Source organism: Coenobita brevimanus, chromosome 8 (assembly GCF_032717465.1).
Source record: "Coenobita brevimanus isolate Jiangsu-jjx chromosome 8, ASM3271746v2, whole genome shotgun sequence".
In the NCBI taxonomy this organism is placed as follows: Eukaryota; Metazoa; Arthropoda; class Malacostraca; order Decapoda; family Coenobitidae; genus Coenobita; species Coenobita brevimanus.
The window spans coordinates 34,633,703-34,655,932 of record NC_136961.1 but is presented as its reverse complement, the minus strand read 5'-3'; the positions used below and the strand labels follow the sequence as shown (position 1 = coordinate 34,655,932).

Here is a 22,230-nt window from a genome sequence, read left to right as displayed (position 1 = left end):
GGTAATGCCACTGGCCGTGTTCGTTCGTTACGGAGCGCCGATGTCGCACGTGTGTGTGTGTGTGTGTGTGTGTGTTTGCGCGCGCGTGCGTGCGTGTGTGTGTGTGTTTGTGTGTGTGAATGGGGGTAGGGGGAGGGGTATAGATCAAGAATGAAATTGGGGAATGGGATGGACAGGTATATGTGAGGGTGTGAGTTGGATAGTGGGCAACCTGATGGAGGAGAATAGTGTGATATGTAGGAGATACATTCGTGGCAACCCCATCGGTATTAATTCGTCTGGCTATATAAATCAATGCTCATCTTCAACATCATTATCATCGTCATCCAGGTTCACACTTTAAAAAATGGGGAGTATACTGGACTTTCCAGAGACAGGAAAATAAAACACAGGAACTGGACAGCCACAGTGCTATGTGAAACGGGCTGTACATCCTATCCATATATGAATTGCCAAACGCCTTAATCCCGTGAGGAGTGGCCACAAACAAATTGCCTCCATGTCGCCAGGACCCCCGCCATTTCACTGCCTTCCTCCTCCGCTCACACTCCCCTCTCTTATATATATATATATATATATATATATATATATATATATATATATATATATATATATATATATATGGAAGGAAGAAAGAACCAAAGACCAGGGGCCTGCAAATTCCTCCCATCAAGGAAAAACAAAAACAACATAACAGAGAGCCAAATTCAAAACCCATTCATATCGAGATGCCTGGACACACTGCGTTGGAAAGACTGGAGATCGTAGGCAGTAGGAAAAACAAAAAGAAGGAGACAGTTCCAGAGTTGACATGTTGCATACATGAAGGACTAAGAGTAGTGGTTAACTTCTGCATTAGAGACTGAACACAAAAAGGATGAGAGTTTGTTGCTAGGCGGGTGCTACGTGCCTGCTGTAGTGGTGGAGGATGCAAGCAGACACTTAAGAGGGACCATTAAGTAGCGATGGAAAAGAGATAAAGATGCAACAATGCGATGAAAAGACAGAGGTTGAAGGGAGCCAGTAAGAAGAGGAGAGTTACTGAGATGAAAAGCCTTTGACTTGACATTACTGAGAAGAGCTGTGTGTGGGGAGCCTCACCACAAATGAGCGTTATGAACCCAACAGCAGTGCAGGGGTAAAGAAGGTACGGAGTCGGCTTAGCACACCCAATTTCTTGAAAGCAAATTTTACAAGGAAGGCAATATGTTCTTTCCCAGATTAATCCCAGGAGAATACAACCTCAAGTATGTTTAAAGATGATGCAGGATTGAGGTGGATATTGTTCAAAATTAGAGGGTACTCCTGAGGTAGATTTTGTCATGTTGATGGGTGAATGGATTTTTTTATGCATTAAGAACAACAAGGTTATTTTTACCCCAATCAGAGACATGAGCTAAGTCAGACATTAGATGTGCCATAGCCTCATCCTTTACTTGTTGAAGCACCTGTTGAGATGGATGCTGCAGGAAGTGAATGGAAAGATGAAACGAGGAGTTATCAGGGTATGAGTGGAAAGATTTAGATGTACAGCTTAGATAGTCACTGATGAATAAAAGGAAGAAAGTTGGTGATAAAACAGCCGTAATGAACACCACTACTGATGGCTCTAGGGGAAGAACAGTGGCTGTCTGCAACAGCAGCTATAGTATGATCAGATAGGAAGCTAGAGATGAAGTCACAAACTGAAGGATAGAAACCATTGGAGGGTAGTTTGGAAATTAAGATCTATGCCAGACTCGATCGAAAACCTTTGAGATGTCAAATGCAATAGCATAGCTTTCTCCAAAGTCCCTAAAGGAGGATGACCAGGAGTCTGAAAAGTGGGTGAGATGATCAACAGTGGAGCATCCCTGGGAGAACCTATACTGATGATCAGAAAGAAGGTTGTCATAGGAAAGAAGCTTTATTTATTTTTATTTTTTTGTAAAGAACAGACGTGAAAACTTTTGAAATCAAGGATGTTAAAGCAGTTGGGCGATAGTTAGAGGACTAAGAATGGTCACCCTTCTTTGGGACGGGCTGAATTAGAGCAAACTTCCAGGAAGAAGGAAAGGTGCAGGTTGATAGACAAAGACAAAAGAGTTTACCAAGGCAGGGTGTAAGCACAGAAGCACAGTTCGTGAGGACAACACGAGGGACCCCATCAGGCCCATAGGCATTGTTAGTACTTAGGCCAGTGATAGAAGAAAATACTTCAGTTCAAGAAATTTTAATGTTGGACATGAAGAGCTCAAAAGGCAGAGGAGATGGAGGGACAGCACCAGAATCGTCTAAGGTGGAGTTGGAGGAAAAGGTCTGACCTAAGATTTCTGCTATATCCGTAGAAAAAATAGGCACAGAGCCATAAGAGTGGAAAAGAAGAGGGAAAGATGATGAGATAAAGTTGTTAGAAAGGTTTTTGGCATGGTGGCTGAAGAAGTGGGAAGAATTCGAGTTGGAGAGTTCAGAGTATTGAGTATGGATGATATATATATATATTTTTTTTAGTAGAGCGAAGACAGACTTAGCATGATTCTGGGCAGAAACAAAAAAATGATGACATTCAGGGATGACTGGCCCTGGTACCTTTTGTAGGCCTTCTCCTTGTTGTGGACAGATTAGAACAAGCGTGATATGACCAAGGTTATTTTTTTTCATTATACAGTATCAATCAATCAATCAATCATTTCCTGTGGCACCCTCGGGGATGCATAGGGCCTCGATGAACTCACACCACCACATCCTATCTTGTGCTAACTCCTCAAGATCTCCCCAACACTCATCTCCAGCTTCCCGTCTCATTGTCCTCACCCACGTCTCTTTTGGCCTTCCTCTACCTCTCATACCAAGTGCCACCCACCCTGGTGTACCTCGTACTATTCCCTGTCTCCTATACACATGTCCTAGCCACTTCCATCGTGAGAATCTAACATATTCATCGATCGGCTGCACTCCCGTTATTTCTCTAATTCTACTATTTGGTATCCTTTCCCACCACTTAACTCCTAATATTCTTCTAAGTGCTTTATTTTCAAACACCAAGAATTTATTTTCCATAGTCACTGTGCTGTACCAAGACTCGTGTCCATAAATTAAGATACTCCTAACCATTACCTTATAAAGTTTGATTTTTGTATGAACAGAAAAATTGTTATTATTCCAAATATTTTTAAGCATTCCCATTGCCTGATTAGCCTTCTTTAACCTTTCCTCGAATTCAAAGTTCAAAGAACCATCCTTGGCTAAATAAGTACCTAAATATTTAAACCTATCAACTTGCTTTACAACCATACCTCCAATTACACATTCCTGCGCATTTACCATATTCATATTGATTATTTCAGTTTTTCCACAATTAATAACCAAACCCACCTTGCGACCTTCACTCACCAAACAGTCCAACACTCTCTGCATCTCTTCTGGCCCATCACAAATCAAAACTATATCATCTGCATAATCTAAATCCAAAAGTTTCCTGTTCTCTCCCCAAAGTATACCTGCACCGGTTTCTGTTCCAACACGTTTCATAATGTAATCAATGACCAATATAAATAATAAAGGCGATAGAACACCACCTTGAATTACTCCGGACTTGACTTCAAACGAATCACTCAGACAACCATCAACCATCACTTTACAAAATGTGTCCCCATGCATGTTCATAATGACCCTCACAAACTCCTCTGGTATTCCATAATGTCTCATGATCTTCCCCATAGTCTCTCTCGAAACACTATCAAAAGCCTTTTCAAAATCAACAAAACAAAGACTTAACGGTACTCTCATTTCATTAACTTGCTGCATCAAATGCCTAACTATAAAGATATGATCATTGCAACCACGTCCCTTTCTAAAACCAGCCTGTTCATCCCTCAGAATACCCTCAACCACTGGCTCCAACCTATTTAACAACACTCTACTGAAAACTTTCAAAGCTATCGGTGACAAAGAGATTCCCCTCCAATTACCACATTCACTCAGGTCTCCCTTCTTCGGAATTTTAACAATTACACCATTCTTCCAAACTGATGGTAGTAACCCCGTCACCCATATCTTATTGAATAGCTTGGTCAAGATCATTATTAATCTATCCCCCTCCACTTTAAACATTTCCGGAAATAAACCATCCTCCCCTGGTGCCTTGTTATTCTTTAACTGTTTTACTGCTTTCTCCACTTCTGCAAGCCTCAACTCTCCTGTTTCTATATTTAAATCTTCCTGAGCAGACGGTATATCCTCTTCTGGTGGTATTGGTCTATTAAGAACTGTCTCAAAATGCTCTTTCCATCTATTTTTAATATCTCCATCTTTGGTCAATAAATTTCCTTCCCTGTCTCTAACTGGTATTTCCTTGCGTTTACCTGCATTACCACTCAGTTCTCTAATCGATTCATATGCTATTCTTTGACTCTGTCCATCATTTTTGTTTATTAAGATTTCAGTCTCTGCAACCTTTTCATCCACACATCTTCTTTTATCTCTCCTAGCTAACCTTCTTACTTCTGAATTCAAACTCCAGTACGCAGCTCTTGCTAATTCAATCTCTCGTTCATCAACGCATTGCATCTCACTCCTCAATTTAGCCTCACCTCTCCTTTTTATCATATCCCACGTTTCCTCTGATATCCATTTCTTTCTCCTGAATCTATGTCTCCTTCCAATCGTACATTCAGCAGTCTCATGCAAAACTTTGTTCACATCCTCCCACATCTCATCTACACTTCTCTCCCCCTCTTCCAACGTTTCCAACACGAAAAACCTATTTCTGCATTCTAATCTGAATTCCTCCTTTTCTTCTCCTTCCCTTCTAAGCTTAACAATATCGTATCTACCAACACCAGATTTTTTCCTTCTTCTGATTTTTAAGTTTAAACCTTATTTTTGCAATGCTGAGTTGATGGTCACTACCAATATCCGCTCCCCGTTTAACATGAACATCTAGCAGAGAACTTCTATGCCTCCTACTGATAGCGATGTGATCAATCTGATTTTTATATTTTCCACACGGCGACACCCAAGTTGTCTTGTGTATATTGCAATGCTGAAAGAGTGTGCCCCCAATGACTAAGTCATTTGCTAGACAGAAGCTTCCAAACCTCACTCCGTTTTCACTCATCCTACTACCAACTCCCATCTTACCCATACATGCCTCAAATCCCTCATTTGAGCAGCCCATTACTGCATTAAAATCTCCAACGCAGATCAAAACATCATGTCTAGGTACCCTTCCTACTCCTTCTTGCAACTTTTCATAAAATGTGTCTTTCCTTTCGTCGAGTACATCATTAGTAGGTGCATAACACACAAACAGACTGATGTTGCCATGATTTGATTTAAACCGTGCGTATAACAATCGCTCATCTATAGGATCCCACTCACATAATGCCTTATTTGCCTTACAACCCAGTAACAATCCTACTCCCTGATAATGCATTCCGTCCTGTCGGCCAGATATCAATAAACGTATACCATCCTCCAAATCCAACTTATCAACTCCAGTTAATCTAGTTTCTGTCAGAGCACAAATATCAAGTCCATAATTTTGAAAAACCTTCACTAACTCATCAATTTTACCGTCATGATTTAGCGTTCTCACATTCCAGTTACCAATTTTAATTGTATTTTTTGCATTAACAAATGAATTAGATTGTAATTGAGGCAACCGTGAGATTCTTAGCACCCCCTGCCCATTTAAGGGCTGCACGGGACTGGGGGCCATTATTGTTCTTTCGGAGTCCATCAAGGTTTCTTTGGCTAACTTCCTGAACACCTCGCCAATGTGTTGCAGTCGCAGTAGGCAGCTAACTTGCCTGATTGCCCACACCCGAAAGACCCAGCTATGCTGTAGCCAGTCACGTGCCGGCATGCTTCCCAGCCATTTCACTCTCAAGGAGTTCCTCTGCCTGAGAAAGCAACCACCCCCCTGCTCCCGAGGGCTTTTGATCTGTGTAGGTAGAGGGCGATCACTCCCTCACTAGCCATATACAGTATAGTGAAAGGATATGAGAAAGGAATATATGCTTCCATGCCCGAGAGAATAACCTCCGTAATGTGCAAGGCACACTCAGATGGCACTTGGCCACGGAATAAAAAAATCATTCCAGAGAAAATTAAAGAAGTACTACCTGAGGGCCCCCCAATCATCTGCTCCAAAGTGCCACTACCGACGTTTCTTTGGAGGGTCCACAGGCCATACTGGAGCAATAGGGCAGGTTAAGGTGATTCGACTGCTGTCAGAGGAGCACAATGGAGTGGAAAGATTTACAGTGTAAGCAGAAGGATTAGTTGTAAGGAAGAGGTCAAGTATGTTGTAACTCTCTCCAAGGTGATCAGGGATATGGGTAGGGTGCTGAAAAAGCTGCTCTAGGTCATTAAGGATAGAAAAGATGTAGGTCTGTTCACCAGGTGGATCAGTGAAAGATGAGAGCCAAAGGTGGTGGTGAACATTGAAATCTCCTAGAGTGGAGATTTTAGAGAAAGTAGACATGGATAGGATGTTTTCCATCACAGATGTAAGATAGTCAAAGAATTTTCCAAAGTTAGTAGAATTAGGGTGCAAGTAAACAGCAGAGATATTTAGCCAGAGAAGGACAGGAAAGCCAAAGCCAGAGAATAGTGAATTCAGAAAAATCAAGTTCACGAACACAAGCGCAAAATAAGTCATTGTGTATAGATACGGAACAGCTACTTTGGCTTTAAATCGAGTACTGAGAAAGCAGGAGGATACAGAGAAGGATTTGCTGTCAGTTCCCTCAGAGAGCTGAGTCTCTGGAAGAGAAGGTGAGGGTTAGAGAAGGAGAGGTGGTGCTCAACTGAGAAAAAGTTAGAGGAAAGGTCTCAAATGTTGCAGGAAAGAAGTGAAGCAGACAATGGTTCCAGGCATCTCGCTGGGTCGTCGCCGGGAGAGGGGCAGATGGTGGGGGCATTTACGTCCGCCCCCACCCGGGGACTCTGAGGCTTGGTTGAACAATGCCCTTTTTTGGTAATTTTGCATGGGAAGTATGGTGTGTAATGTGCATGTAGTTTGGCATTGACAGTTGGAAAAACTTGTATTGGACAGTATGTTGGCCTACTCTCTGTGCTACTGAAACACTGAAAAAGTTCAACAAAGGGGGATGGTCAGGAACTAGTCCCGAGGGTTGATGAAATGGGAGCTCCAGCTCTCCCTGTCACAAGCTTTCTATCCATCTCTCCATATCTCATCCTTGGCCTCCACATGCCTCTCCCCCACTCCACTTAACTCACATACACTCTCCTCGTTAATCTCTCACTCTCCATCCTCTCCACAAGGCCAAATCACTTCAATGTATATCTCCTAATGCTTTCAGTCACATCCACATCCACACAACAATGCTCATTCACATCCTCATTTGTTATTCTGTCTCTTCATGTAACTCCACAAGCTCCTCTGAAATAACTCGTTTCCACTGCTCTCACTCTTGCATTGTGTCCTTCCGACAAGGTCCAAACTTCGCTTCCAGACGTTAGAGCTGGTATCGCAATATTATCATGCAGCGACTTCTTTATTTCTTATCACTGCACTCGAAGAACGAACATCCTTTTTCCCTGTTGTACCCTTTCAAACACTTCATCCTCCAAACTTCCATCCATACTACTCAAGTACCTGACTGCACTCACATTTTACATTTCCTCATCATCCAACCTCACTGTGAATTCAGTGGCTTAATTTCTTTCGAAGACCATAACTTTAGTCTTCCCCTACATTCATCATTAGATTCCGTTTTTTACACGCTCTTCTAAACTCATTCATCAAACCTTGCAGACCCCCTTTGTACTCACTTAACAAGTATTATCTGTAAACAACAGAGCAGAATGTTTCCAAACTCTGCCCTCTCTCATTAGGGCCGCTTCAAGACCCAATAGCCTACCTTGCATCTCTTTTACAATTCCATCCATATACAGACTGAACAACCATTAAGATATGACACATCCCTTTTTGAATCCAACATTCAGGTAGAAAAGTTTGCTCAGTTCACCATCCACATGCATTGCAGCAGTAGCACCCTCATACATTTTCTTCAGGGCATTCAACTACTTTCCATTTACTCCATGTATTCATATTGTTTTCCACATTTCTTGTCTTTCCACTCTGTCACATACTTTCTCCAAATCCATGAAGGCCGCATATAACTCCTCTCCCCTCTTTTGTAACTTTACGTCTAAAGACCTAAGGATCATCATCTCATCTACACAACCTCTTCCCTTCTTAAAACCTCCCCGTTCTTCTCCAGCTAAGTCCTCTGTTATTTCCCTTACTGTGTAATTAAGTATCCTACCATAAAGTTGTTAACAGACAGACAGACAGGCAGACAACCAAACAAACAGACAAACCGAGTGAAAACAATACCCATCCCCGAGCCCTTTCGGGGCGGGGAAGGAGTAAATATATTTTGGCAGGTGAAAAACTTCAATTATAAGTACTGCAATGCAATTCTAAATTGCTTTCTCTTGGGTACAGTTGTGCAAGTATATCAGTGTCTTCAAAACCTTATGTATACACTTCATTCACTGGCTGAAAGTTATTAAGTATTTTATCGAAACCCCAAGTTTTCACTTGTGTAATATTGTGCTGGCCGCTGTTATAAGTGTTCACCTTTGCATCACATTGAGCCCTAGTGTTTCCGACTTCAGCAAAGTTTTACTTTTTTATTTTTATTTTCTTATATAAATGGAATACTCAAATAACATCTACTGCGTATCCATGAACACCTATAAAAAAATCTGAGGCAAAAAAATAGTCTGATTCAGTGTTTACTTACAGTTTTAAGTAATCCACTGCTTATATTCTTAACAATATATATATATATATATATATATATATATATATATATATATATATATATATATATATATATATATATATATATATATATATATATATATATATATATATATATATATATATATATATATATATATATATATATATATATATATTATATATATATTTCAAACATTATCCACTAAAAAGTCATTTGGGCCTTCCACCCTAGCACATTTTACAGGTTGTCCAGGACAGTGGCAGGAAACTGCGCAAGTAATGCCACTTTCTTCACATTTGCAACTTGTTTGCGTTCACCCCTTACAGGGTTAAAGTGTCCGGCAATAGATTGATAGATAGGTAGAATTTCGTATACAACCTTTTTTGTCACCATGGTAAGGTTATACTACAGGTATACCTTGTTTTGTTGATTGTTTGACTGATACAGCTTCGAGGAGACCATTTACAACTTCTCCACCAAACTCCTTGGGGTTTGGAAGTTGTGGGACAGATATTTGGGTTGATTTACAGTATATATATATATATATATATATATATATATATATATATATGGGTGAAAAGTTTTTATATATATATATATATATATATATATATATATATATATATATATATATATATATATATATATATATATATATATATCTATTGCCAGACGCCTCAATCCCGTTTGGGGTGGCCACAAACAAATCGCCTCCAAGTCGTCCTGTCCCCCGCCATTTCACTGCCCTGCTCCCAACTCACACACCCCTCTCTCATATACCTCTCCACCCCATCCCTCCATCACATCCTCGGCCGGCCCCTCCCGCTTTCCCCTCCACCTCACTCATATACATTCTCTTCGTCAGTCTTTCACCCTCCATCCTCTCCACATGGCCAAACCACCTCAGTGTATTCCTCATAACGCTTCCTATCACATCCACATCCACACCACAACGTTCCTTTATATCCTCATTCGTCAGCCTGTCTCTCCACGTGACTCCACAGGCTCCTCTTAAATAACTAATTTCCACTGCTCTCACTCTTGACTTGTGTCCTTCCAACAATGTCCAAGCTTCACTTCCGTACGTTAGAGTTGGTATCACAATACTGTCATGTAGTAACTTTTTCACTTCCATGCTCACTTCCCTGTTTCTTATCACTGCTTTCAAGGAACCAGCAACCTTTCTTCCCTGCTGTACCCTTTCAAGCACTTCACCCTCCAAACCTCCATCCTTACTCATCACACTACCCAAATACTTAAACGTACTCACATTTTCCAATTCCTCACCATCCAACCTCGCTCTACATTCACTAACTATATATGTGTATATATATATATATATATATATATATATATATATATATATATATATATATATATATATATGGGTGAAAAGTTTTTATGTAAATAGTAGAGCGTGTGTAAGAGTGGGAAATGCTGTGAGTGATTGGTTTCCCGTGAGAGTGGGGCTGCGACAGGGATGTGTGATGTCGCCTTGGTTGTTTAATATTTACATGGATGGTGTTGTAAGGGAGGTGAATGCAAGAGTTTTAGGTGGAGGTCTGAGTCTGGTGAATGTTGATGGTGGAGTGTGGAATCTGAAGCAGCTGCTGTTTGCAGATGATACTGCACTGGTGACTGATTCAGAGGAGAGATTGAGACAGTTGGTAGAGGAGTTTGGAAGGGTATGTGAAAGGAGGAAATTGAAAGTAAATGAGAATGAGAGTAAAGTGATGAAGTGTACGAGGTTGATAGATGGTAGGAGGATGAATATAGTTTTGAATGGTGAGTTGCTTGAGGAGGTAGATTGTTTTAAATATCTAGGGTCACATGTTGCTGTGGATGGAAGAATAGATGCAGAAGTGAAGTTTAGAATAAACGAAGTAGGAAAGGTGCTGGGAGGAATGAAAAAAGTGTTTAAATGTCGTTCGCTTAGAATGGATGTAAAGAGAAGGCTGTATGAGGGTGTTGTGGTACTGACTGCGTTATATGGGGCTGAAACATGGAATATGGGTGTAGCAGAGAGGAAAAGTTTGAATGTAATGGAGATGAGGTGTCTGAGGAGTATGTGTGGAGTGACGCGTATGGATCGGGTGCGAAATCATGAAGTGCGAAGGAGAACTGGAGTTGTTTGGGAGATGGCTGGTAGAGTTGAGCAGAGGGGTGTTGCGATGGTTTGGGCATATGGAGAGAATGGATAATGAGCGATTGGTGAAAAAGATAACTAGATCTGATGTGAGAGGTGTAAGGCTGAGAGGAAGACCACGAATCGGATGGATGGACAGTGTGAAGAGAGTGCTGGATGCGAGAGGGATGTCTGTTGAGCAAGGAAGAGTGGCTGTGCGTGACAGAAATAAATGGAGAGAAATTGTGAATGAATAAGTGATGACGCAGCCCTGAGGGAATATTCTCACGCATTTGGTCTGATCAGCTAGTCAGGGCAGGTGCGGGTAAGGGGATGGGTCTGTTATGATGTGGCAGGGGTAAACCAGTTCTGCTGTCGGGCCCTGCTGCGGATGTCACTGATTGCATTGCGCAGTTGACCCCTGTGCGGTGTGGTGTGGTGAGGATCTGTCCGTTCTCCCCTTTGGTGCTAAGATGCGAATGAATGTGTTTGAATGGATGAGTAAATGGGGAGTGTGTCGTCCTGTCTCGGCTACCTCCCTTTCCTTGGGGGAAGCAGCCTAAGTATATATATATATATATATATATATATATATATATATATATATATATATATATATATATTTGGTAAATTGCTCGCAACACATGAAGTTTGAATGAATGGTCTGTTGGTGGCAAACTAAGTCAGCTTTGGAAGACAGTGTACCAAAAATGTGGGCCCACAGTGTGTTCAGACTTTTGAACTGTTCTCTTCCATACAATTTCACAAAAAGAAAAATGTTTTGCATCTGAAGTAAAATTTTCAGCAAACTGATTGTCAATTTTGTATGGCTCTCACTAATCGGCCAAAGAGTTGAGAAGTCATGACAGGACTCCAGATCAAGTTTGCCTGCCATTTTTCCCTTTTTCTGAAGGGATAGTTGACATATATTTAGCAGAAATCCTATCAGAATGTTTTCTAATATATCAAACTAAACTGAAAGCTATTTAGGGATTTCTATGCAGGTTTGAGCTCAAGATTTTTTTCAACCGAGAATTCTTCCAAGTTTAGTCTTGAAGCATAGAATATACAAAGAAGCATGGCATTCGTATCAGTTGCCTGAACAATGGCCCTTTTGCAGCCACCCTCAGATACACCATAATTGATGTGTGCAGTTAGCTTCGTGTAAGTCTCCTCATGATTTTCTCAACTCAAACTGATAATAACACTGACAGCTTCTTTGGTATGTTTCATACCTCTTATAACCGTTTCAGTACCCTGAGGGAGATTACAATGGTTAGATGTCCAGCAATTGCTCAGGTAATTCAAAAGATGGCCTTTGTTCTTTATGTTAGAACAAAATTGTTCCCAGTCAGCGATTTGTAGGACATCAACTGGAATATACTCTTTGCTCTTAGTTTGTGTTTTTTCCCATCTGTGTCTCATTTCCTTTTAGGGAAGATTTGTCATCTGCTTCATAATGATCTCCAACTAAATGTATCAGATGACAGTTTTCGGATATCTCCTTGACCATCTTAGACAAATACTGTACATCTGGGATAAATCTTTGAAAGTTGTGAAATGTTTAATTCCTCTGAATAAATGCCATCATATCTATGACGTACAAAGTATTCAATGTGTTTTCTGGTAAAGACTCTTCGTTTCAGGCAACATCAGCCTCTGCTAAAAGTGGAATTAGTAAGTCTGACTTTTGGCTTTTTCTCACTGCAGAAACATTAGGCATGTCATTACCTCTCTCAAACAATGTTGGTGGATAATCCATCAATTCATAATGAATGGCTTCCAGTTTTCTTTTTCCATCAGCAGTTACAGACGCCACTGTGTGGCGTCTGTAACTGCTTTCGTTATACCTTCTTATATACAGTGTACCCTGAACAGTGCCAGCATATACTCGATGGTGCCGTTTAGTGACCCAGAGTCTCAGTCGCTGCAAGTAGCCACTTGGACACTTGGTGAAGGCTTGGTTCTCAAACACCCAACCCAACTCTTCCCACACAAGTTTGCAAAGTAAGTGAGCATTAAAACTATGGAGACATTTTGAGAGATTTTTGAAGTTACCAGGTATACCCTCCCAGGTCACTTAGGCTTTTCCAAGTGAGAACTGCTTTTGAACCTTGCTTCACTTTGAAGCAAGTGCCTTGTGGCCTGACAGAACCACAGAGTACTTGATGAAATGAGAGCCGTTTCTGAACAGCAACTGCTACCATCACCACCACCAGTACAGTTACCACCGCCACTGTTTTTATCATAGCTACCATCATGACCACCACCATCACAATTCCAGCTACCAGCACCACCATCATCATCACAGCTACCACCACCAGGAGCACAAGCACCAACACCGCAGTTACCACTACCTCCATCTTTACAACTACCACCATCACCACCACACCACAAGCACCACCATTGCAGCTACCAGTTTTTTTTTATGAATAAAATTATCTGGTGGCAGAACCAATAATGCTAAACTGGGCACTTTTGCAATCAGTTCCACAAACCGCAAAGTCCACAACTGTGAAAGTGTGATTTCGTACGTCGATTTGGGTTTGTGACAAAGTTTACGTAAATTTGCATTTTTTGCATTTGCGGAAGTACTTCTGTAAACGCAAACCTGCCCACAAACCAGCTTGACCTCTGAGGATTTAGAGCAGTTTATTCTTATATAAGGGCAACATGGACCTATTCAAGAGGGAGTTGTTTCAGTTGTTGGAGGAGCCTGTGACTGAAAAGTGAGGACTGAGGAGGTTAGAGCCGAGGAATAGAGGTGGACTGGTGCATCAACCTGTTAAGAGTGAGCTGTGTAGTTTAATAATTTAATTTATCAACAGTAATGAATGATTTATCCTTGATTTGTAGTAAAAACAATTTAATACACTAATATAATCTATCTATATATATCTATTGCCAGATGCCTCAATCCCGTTTGGGGTGGCCACAAACAAATCGCCTGCACGTCGCCCTGTCCCCCGCCATTTCACTGCCCTGCTCCCAACTCACACCTCCTCTCTCATATACCTCTCCAACCCATCCCTCCATCTCATCCTCGGCCTCCCCCTCCCTCTTCCTCCCTCCACCTCACTCACATACACTCTCTTCGTCAGTCTCTCACCCTCCATCCTTTCCACATGGCCAAACCACCTCAGGGTGTTCCTCATAACGTTTCCTATCACAACCACATCCACACCACAACGCTCCTTTATATCCTCATTCGTCAGCCTGTCTCTCCATGTGACTCCACAGGCTCCTTTTAAATAACTCATTTCCACTGCTCTCACTCTTGACATGTCTCCTTCCAACAACGTCCAAGCTTCACTTCCATACGTTAGAGTTGGTATCACAATACTGTCATGTAGTAACTTTTTCACTTCCATGCTCACTTCCCTGTTTCTTATCACTGCATTCAAAGAACCAGCATCCTTTCTTCCCTGCTGTACCCTTTCAAGCACTTCACCCTCCAATCCTCCATCCTTACTCATCACACTACCAAGTACTTAAATGTACTCACATTTTCCAATTCCTCACCATCCAACCTCGCTGTACATTCACTGACTTCACCTCTCTCAAAGACCATCACTTTACTCTTCCTTACATTCATTAGATTCCGTTTCTTACACACTCTCCCAAACTCATCCACCAAGCCTTGCAGCTCCCCTTCATCTTCACTCAACAACACAGTATCATCTGCAAACAACAGTACAGGGAGTTTCCAAACACTATCCTCTCTCACCAGGGCCACTCCAACTTCCACCACCCTACCTTGTACCTCTTTTATTACCCCATCCATATACAGATTGAACAACCATGGAGACATGACACATCCTTGTTTCAACTCAACCTTCAAAGAGAAAAATTAACTTAGTTCACCATACACACGCACTGCAGCCTTAGCACCATCATACATACTCTTCACAGCATTCAACTTCTCATCTACTCCATATATTCGTAATACTTTCCACAATCCTTGTCTATCCACCCTGTCATATGCTTTCTCCAAATCCATGAAAGCCGCATACAACTTCTTTCCCTTCTCTAGAAACTTTTCCACTAAAGATCTTAGAATGAGTATCTGATCTACACAACCTCTTCCCTTCCTAAAGCCTCCGGGTTCTTCTCCAACTAATTCCTCTGTTCTTTCTCTAAGTCTGTCAATAAGTATCCTACCATACACTTTTCCTATTATACTAAGAAGACAGATGCCCTTATGATTACCATGCACTTCCTTTTCCCCTTTCCCTTTGTACAAGGGAATAATTATACCTGACTTCCAATCCTCCGGGACTCTACCTTCCTCCCAGGCCAATCTGCACATCTTCCACATCAATTCTACTACTATTTCTTCCCATGCTTCAGCATTTCACCACATACTCCATCAATTCCTGGAGCTTTCCCCAATTTAACTTTGTTCATTGATTCCACAACTTCTGTCCTACTGAGTTCTTCCTGTCTTCTCACCTCCCTCCTTCTCCCAGCCATTCCCCAGCCATTTATACTCTCATTCCATCCATCCTGTATGTTCAACATTTCCTTAAAGTGTTCTCTCCATCTGCTCACTTATTCTCCCTTCTCCACTAGTAATCTACCATGTTTATCTTTCACTCCCCTGCTAACCTTACTTCCACCTTGTCTTACTCTCTTCACCTCATTCCAGAACATTTTCTTACATTCCCTCCACTTTACACTCAAATTCCTTAATAATTACTAATCTTTTCACCTCTCTATTTCTTTCTACATATAACTCTCTCTTCCGCCTCTCAACTTCTTCCACGCCCCTATTTCTCATCCATTCATTGTATGCTTTTTTCTTTTGTGCCACAGCCTGTCTCACCTCTTCATTCCACCACGCTGTTCCTTGCACCCCCCTCCGTCTTCTTTTCCTCCCACACACCACATCACATGCTGCACATATTTCTTCTGTAAATATCCTGCACACATCTCCCACGTCCCCCATCTGCTCCAATTCATATTTGGCCAATCGTTCCTCCACTTCTGTCTTATACTCTGCCTTTTTCTCATCCTCTTGTAACCTTTCCACTCTCCTTGCAATTACTCCTTCCTCTCGTCTTTCCCTTCTTCTATTCCTCCATCTTTCTTGGATCCTTATTCTGGCCACCACCAAGTAGTGTTCAGTAAGTCCACTCCCCCAACCTCTATAAGCTCTTGCATCCATTACACATCTTCGCATCCTTTCATCCACACACACATAATCATTCATTGCCATCCTTTCATTCAGTTCACCACCCACCCTTCTGATCACTTGCCATATATACCTGTGGATCATTTTATGCCAGAAGAGGGTATTGGCTATCACAAACCCCCTCCCAGCACAAATGTCCACTAACGCACTGCCATTCTCATCTATCTCAGCAGGCACACCCCACTCACCAACTATTCCATCCACCTTCACATTCCCTACTTTACCATTCATATCACCGATCAAAAACACTCTCTCATTCCTTCCAAACTTTTCCATGCACACTTCCACATTAATTTTGTCCAGAACTCTTCTCTCACTCTGCTAGAACGATCTTGCGTTTGCGCATACACACACACAATCGCCCACATTTGTATTCCAACTTTCAACTTTACCCACACAATCCTTGACCCAACTGATCCATACTGTCTTATGCTTTTCTTCCATCTTTTATTCACAACTATACATACTCCTTCCTTTGCCCTCTCATTCTCACTTACTCCTACACATATACCCCATCCATACTCCCATTCTCTCACACTTTCTCCTCCCGATTTTGTTTCAGTTATTCCACATACATCCACTTTCGCACCCTTAAGCACCTGAACAATCTCTCTCTCTTTCACCTCATCATTCGCTCCTCTTACATTCCATGTAGCCATTACCAAGGCCTTTGTCCGATCCTGGGTCGTCATCTTTAGGTCAGTCCTTGTCCGAGGCTTTTTGTTTGTTTTTTTAGTTAGTTGTTTTCCGGGGAGGGGCTCTAACCCTCCGCCAACCCTTTTAGTCACCTTTTACGACAAGCAGGGATACTGGGGGAGTATTCTTGAAAAAAAAGCCCTACCCCCAGGGGTAAAATATAATAATATTCAAAATACTGTAAATATTTAAGTTTTAGTGTATATATAATTTATATATAAATGGGTTGTGTTTGTGTTTACATTTGCGGAACCACAAATTTCAAGAAGTTTGCTGATCTGCGGTTGTGGAAGGTAATGATTTTAGTTTGCAGATTTGCGTTTGTGGAAGTGAATATTCATTTGCAGTGCCCAGCTCTGCAGTGAAGTAACGGATAGTGCCTCCTGCCCTCTCTTGCTTTCTGCTGAGATGTATGAAACTTCCCGAAAATGTCACACTATATTTTCCACGTATTCAATATGCAACTCCAGTGAGGACGATTATTTAGGACAAAACACTCTTTATGATGACATTGAACTGAGACTTGCCCATCTGGGACCTTGTTCCAACCCTCCTGCCAAAGCCGCATTTTCGCGGGCCACTTTGGACCAGTTTAGACCGGTCTGGACACATAAATGATCATGAGAACGGGCTAATGTTGGTCCAATCCTGTCTGAGCCTGCTATTGGCTGCATGAATGACTACGCGTGGCCTAGAAGAATGTAAACAAATGTCTGGGAATGGCGCTGATTACACAAATTTCATGCTTCCCCTCGATTTTTATCTCGGTCATTAATGCTTTAATAATCTTATTTCGTGCGATCTGTAGTAATACAAAGCCTCTACTTCATGGTAAGATATATTTGGTTCCCTTTTCTGGAATCCTCATTCTGAATGATTTCAATGTTCACCAAAATCTTTGGCCCTCCTCTCCTTCCACTGATCCACCTGGCAAATAAGCCTAAAACTTTTCTATCCTTAGTTCCTGGCACACTCATCGCCTCATATGAGGTGATATGCAGGCCACCCCTGGCTGCGCTGATTGCCTTATATGAAGCGATGGGTCTCGGTACCATAATGTCAACCATGAGGAAGCGTCAGAGGTTTCCATGGGAACGTTAAGTTTCCCTCTACACCATCAGAGTTGTTGCCAAAGCCCTGCCACACAGCAGTTGCCAAATACCGCATATTTAGTCATTCAGATAGGCAGACCATCCATGGCCATGCTGATTGCCTTATATCAGGCGATGGGTCTCTGTGCCATGATTTCAAGCACGAGGAAGCGTCCGTGGTTCCCATGGGAACATTGAGTCTTCATCTACATCAGTGGTGTCAAACTTAGTCCTTCCCAGGGGTCACACTTCAGTTCTTTTGATCTTGTGAGGGCCATGTATACCTAACGATTTAATTACCTTACCCAGATGGAGGCCGGCGAGGTATTCTTTTAGGTCAGGTTTGTTTGTTTCTTTGTTTGTTAGCAACATTGCGGAAAAATGCCTGAATGAAATTATATGAAACTTTCAGAATATGTGGGCAATGGTTGCAAAAGAAAGTGATTAAGTTTTGGAGGTAATTGAGTGACTTTGAAAGGCCAAAATCAAGGACAATGGTTTTCCAAGGGCTCTAACTTGAAGACGATTAAAGATGCAGATATTTACTAATATGAACTTACAGGAACTCGTAATATGGGTTTTCATTTGGCACCAAGTACTTTGACCTTGAATGACCATTGAAAGGTCATACTCAAAGTCATGGATATACAGGGGGCTATATCTTGAAACTGGTTGAAGATAGAGAGATATTACTATTATCAACACATAGAAAATCCCATATGGCTTTTTAATTGATATCTTGACCCTTGTCTATAAGTGACTTTGAAAGGTCAAACTCAAGGTCACGGATATTCGGGGGGCTGTAACTCAAAACTCGTTGGAGATAGAGATATTTGCTACGACCAGGCTATAGGAAGTCTCATATGGGCTTTCATTTGGCAGCATGACCTTTGACCCTGAGTGACCTTGAAAGGATAAATGCAAGATCACGGATTTTCAGAGGGTGTAACTTGAAAACATTTGTGCCATTACATTAGACTTTCATTGTGCACTGGCACTAAATGGGAGAAACTAGTCAGTGCTTAACAGCAGTAAAATAACTGTATTTAACAGCAATAAAGTAGCTGCTGTTGGGCGAGGTTTGGTGGGCCTGGCACCACTAGTTACATATAATTTTGTGCAAGATTATGAAAACCCTTTATTATAAATTTCAGCTGATGACTACTCTCTCTTACAACTTTTATTTCCATTCATTATCGGCTACAATAACCACTGACCTCAAATAAATGTAGAAACAATAGGATAATGCAGGTAAAACAAGTATCAAGATTGTGGTACGAGTGCCCCTGTGAACAAAGACCTGAGTGTCTACGTTTCACACTTCGTCGAAATTTATCAAAACAGGAAATACGTTTCCAGATTTACATCAGAATATTCAACTATTTTTGCACACTGTGCAAACTTTTATACTTTAAGATGCATGCAAATTTGAGATTTGGAATATAAAATTGGAAACTTGTTCAGTGAAAACAATACCGGTATAATAATATATAATACGGCAAAGCCTATGCCTAATCAAACGTTCAGAGAATTTCATTACGAATCTGACCATTGTAGTAGCATTGGCTTCTGCTTCAGATTATTGATACCCGGTAATATTTAATTAAATGTATCGTGACAAAATTGTTCACCAATAAATTATTCAACTGGTATTTTTATCAATCATTTTATCAATAAATATCTCCTAACATATGACGGATTTTATGAAGTTTTCCATTTATTTTTTTCTCATTTTTTCTTACGTCATCGTGGGCCACTTTATTCCTCATCGAGGACCACATGTTGCCCTTGGGCCACCAGTTTGACACCACTCATCTACACCATCATAGCTGCTGCCAAGCTCTGCCACACCGTAGTTGCCAAATACTGCATATTTAGTCATTCATTTCTGGTCTGCGGCCTGGCAAGGGCGGATTCAAGCCCGTCTACCTCCCACGGTGCTGGCAACTTACTGCCGCCCTCACACCCACCCAAGAGGCATAAATTACAAAAAGACAAGGGTGATGAAGAGTTCGAGCGTAGAAACATTTGAACTGATGACAAAAATGAACTAAATAATAAAATAAAAAGTCCAAAAAAATGACTCATGGAAGGTAATCGGGCTGAAAAGAATTTGCTTGGTGGGGTTAACCAGCCCCATACCCACTAATTTATTACAAAACCCAACCCCACAATCCGACAATTTTTTTTTTTTTTTTTTTTTGGGGGGGGGGGCTCAAACCTCCACTTTTGGTGAGCAACAATGAAAATTCACCAAGAAAGTGCTCACCTGAGGTTAGAGATGGTCTAGACAGGTGACCCTCTGAACAAGTGATAGTGTGTTCTCTGTAGCCGTGCTGCTACAGTGACGTTTTGTATGGTAGGGGGAACTATTGGAAACCACTCAAAATACGTAGATATTAATTTGGTACAAATTTACATGTAGTACAAGAATATATTGGTTTCCACACAAAAACGTAGGCAATATAAGCATTGTTTCATTCAAGAACACATGAAAATTGCAAAATTCTTGCACAATTGACTCACTATGACTGTTGTTTCAACTTACATTGTTTTTCACCTTTCAGTATACTTTTCCACTAACAGTATACCAGTTTCCACCTTATATAACTTATCACATATTTACAGTCTTACTATTATGGTGAGCGTCATATTACCGCATATTTACAGGCATTACTATTATAGTGAGCCCAGTATTGTCTCAAGCACACACAGCATCAGTAATGTTCCAAAATGATCTAAGGTGTGGTAGAGGAAGGTGTCCCGTATATACGTACCAAAAATCACGCGCAAAATATGAAAAATATGCAAACGACAGCCCTTGCAATAGCAAAACGTGCATCATACATCATCGGGACTGAGTGTGAAAAAAAGTTGCGACATGCATTATATGTCGTGGGTATGGGGCGGGTTAATGACCTAGAGCAGCTTATACAGCACACTACTCTTATCCCTGACTACCTTGGAGAGAGTTCCAACATACCTGTTCCTTACAACTAATTCTACTGCTTATGCTGTTAATCTTTTCTTTCTGTTGGGCTCCTCTGATCACAGTGTTATCACCTTAAGCTGTCTCATCACTTCAGTAAGGACTGTGGACTCTCCCAAGAAACAGCGACTTGGCACTTTGGGGCTGCTGATTGGGAGGCCTTCAGACAGTGTTTCTTTGGCTGTAAGCCATCTGTGTGTGCATTGTGCATTATAGAGGTTATTCTCTTGGGCATGGAAGCTTACATTCCTTTCTCTTATCCTGTGACTGATGAAAAAAAAAATTAGCTTAATCATACTTGTTCCACTGCTGTCCACAACAAGAAGAGGCACAGGAGTTGACCCACTCCTGAATCTCATCTCTTTTATGTTTCTGCCCATAATCTTACTATGTCCATCCTTTGCTCTGCCCCATCTCACATTCTTCTTGTTCCTTCTGGCACCTTGCAAAATACTCTCCTAACAACTTTAGTTCATCCTTCCCTCTTCTTTTCTGCTGTGATGAGTGTGTAGTTGTTTCTTCTACTGATAAAGCAAAATTCTGTGCTCAGTCTTTCTCCTTCAATTCCCCTTTAGATGAGTCCTGTGTTGTTCCTCCATGCCTTCACCCATCTGTCTTCATGTTTCTTCAATTGATGTGTTTTCTGCCATCACTGGCCCCTATACTAACATAGCATATAGCACTGATGGGGTCCCTCCTGTTATCCTCAAGAACTGTCTTGTGCATACAACCTGCCTAGGTAAAATCTTTTGACTTTGTCAACTCGTACCTTTCCTTCTTGCTGGATGTTGGCTCTCATTCAGCCTGTTTCAAAGAAGGATGACCATTCCAAGCTTTCTGACTATCGCTGAATTGCTTTAGCATCCTATATTTGAAATTTTTAAAAAACTTATTCTTAACAAGAACAGTTTTACACATCGTTCTTATCATAAGCTTCTTGCTGATGATCAGTATGGGTTCTGCAAGGGATGCTTCACTGGCGATCTCCTTACCTTCCTCTCAGACTCCTGGTCATCCTCCTTTTGGGACTTTGGAAAAAGCTCTGCCATTACACATGACACCTCAAAGGCTCTCGATCGAGTATGGATCGAGTATGACATAAATCTTTAATTTCCAAACTGCCCTCTTATGGTTTCTATCCTTCTATCTGTGCCTTCATCTCTAGCTGCCATTCTGGTCATTCTATAGTTGCTCTTGTAGACAGCCATCAGTCTTCTCTTAGAGCTGTCAAAAATGGTGTTCCTCAGGGCTTTGTCCTATCACCATCTCTATTACTTCCATTCATCAACGACCTTCTAAGCTGTATATCTAACCCTTTTCACTCCTACGCTGATGACACCACCCTTCACATTTCCATCCGCTTCCCACAG

The 22,230-nt window shown here is 41.3% G+C and overlaps 1 protein-coding gene across 1 annotated transcript in view; it reads left to right on the top strand.

Moving 5' to 3' along the window:
- Positions 1 to 22,230, top strand: part of LOC145407432 (putative glutamate receptor) — a 125,636-nt gene that overhangs the window by 7,762 nt on the left and 95,644 nt on the right. Inside the window, exon 3 of the mRNA XM_080278360.1 lies at positions 12,769 to 12,897. Within this exon, the coding sequence (XP_080134486.1) occupies positions 12,769 to 12,897 (129 nt within the window). The remainder of the gene's footprint in view (positions 1 to 12,768; positions 12,898 to 22,230) is intronic.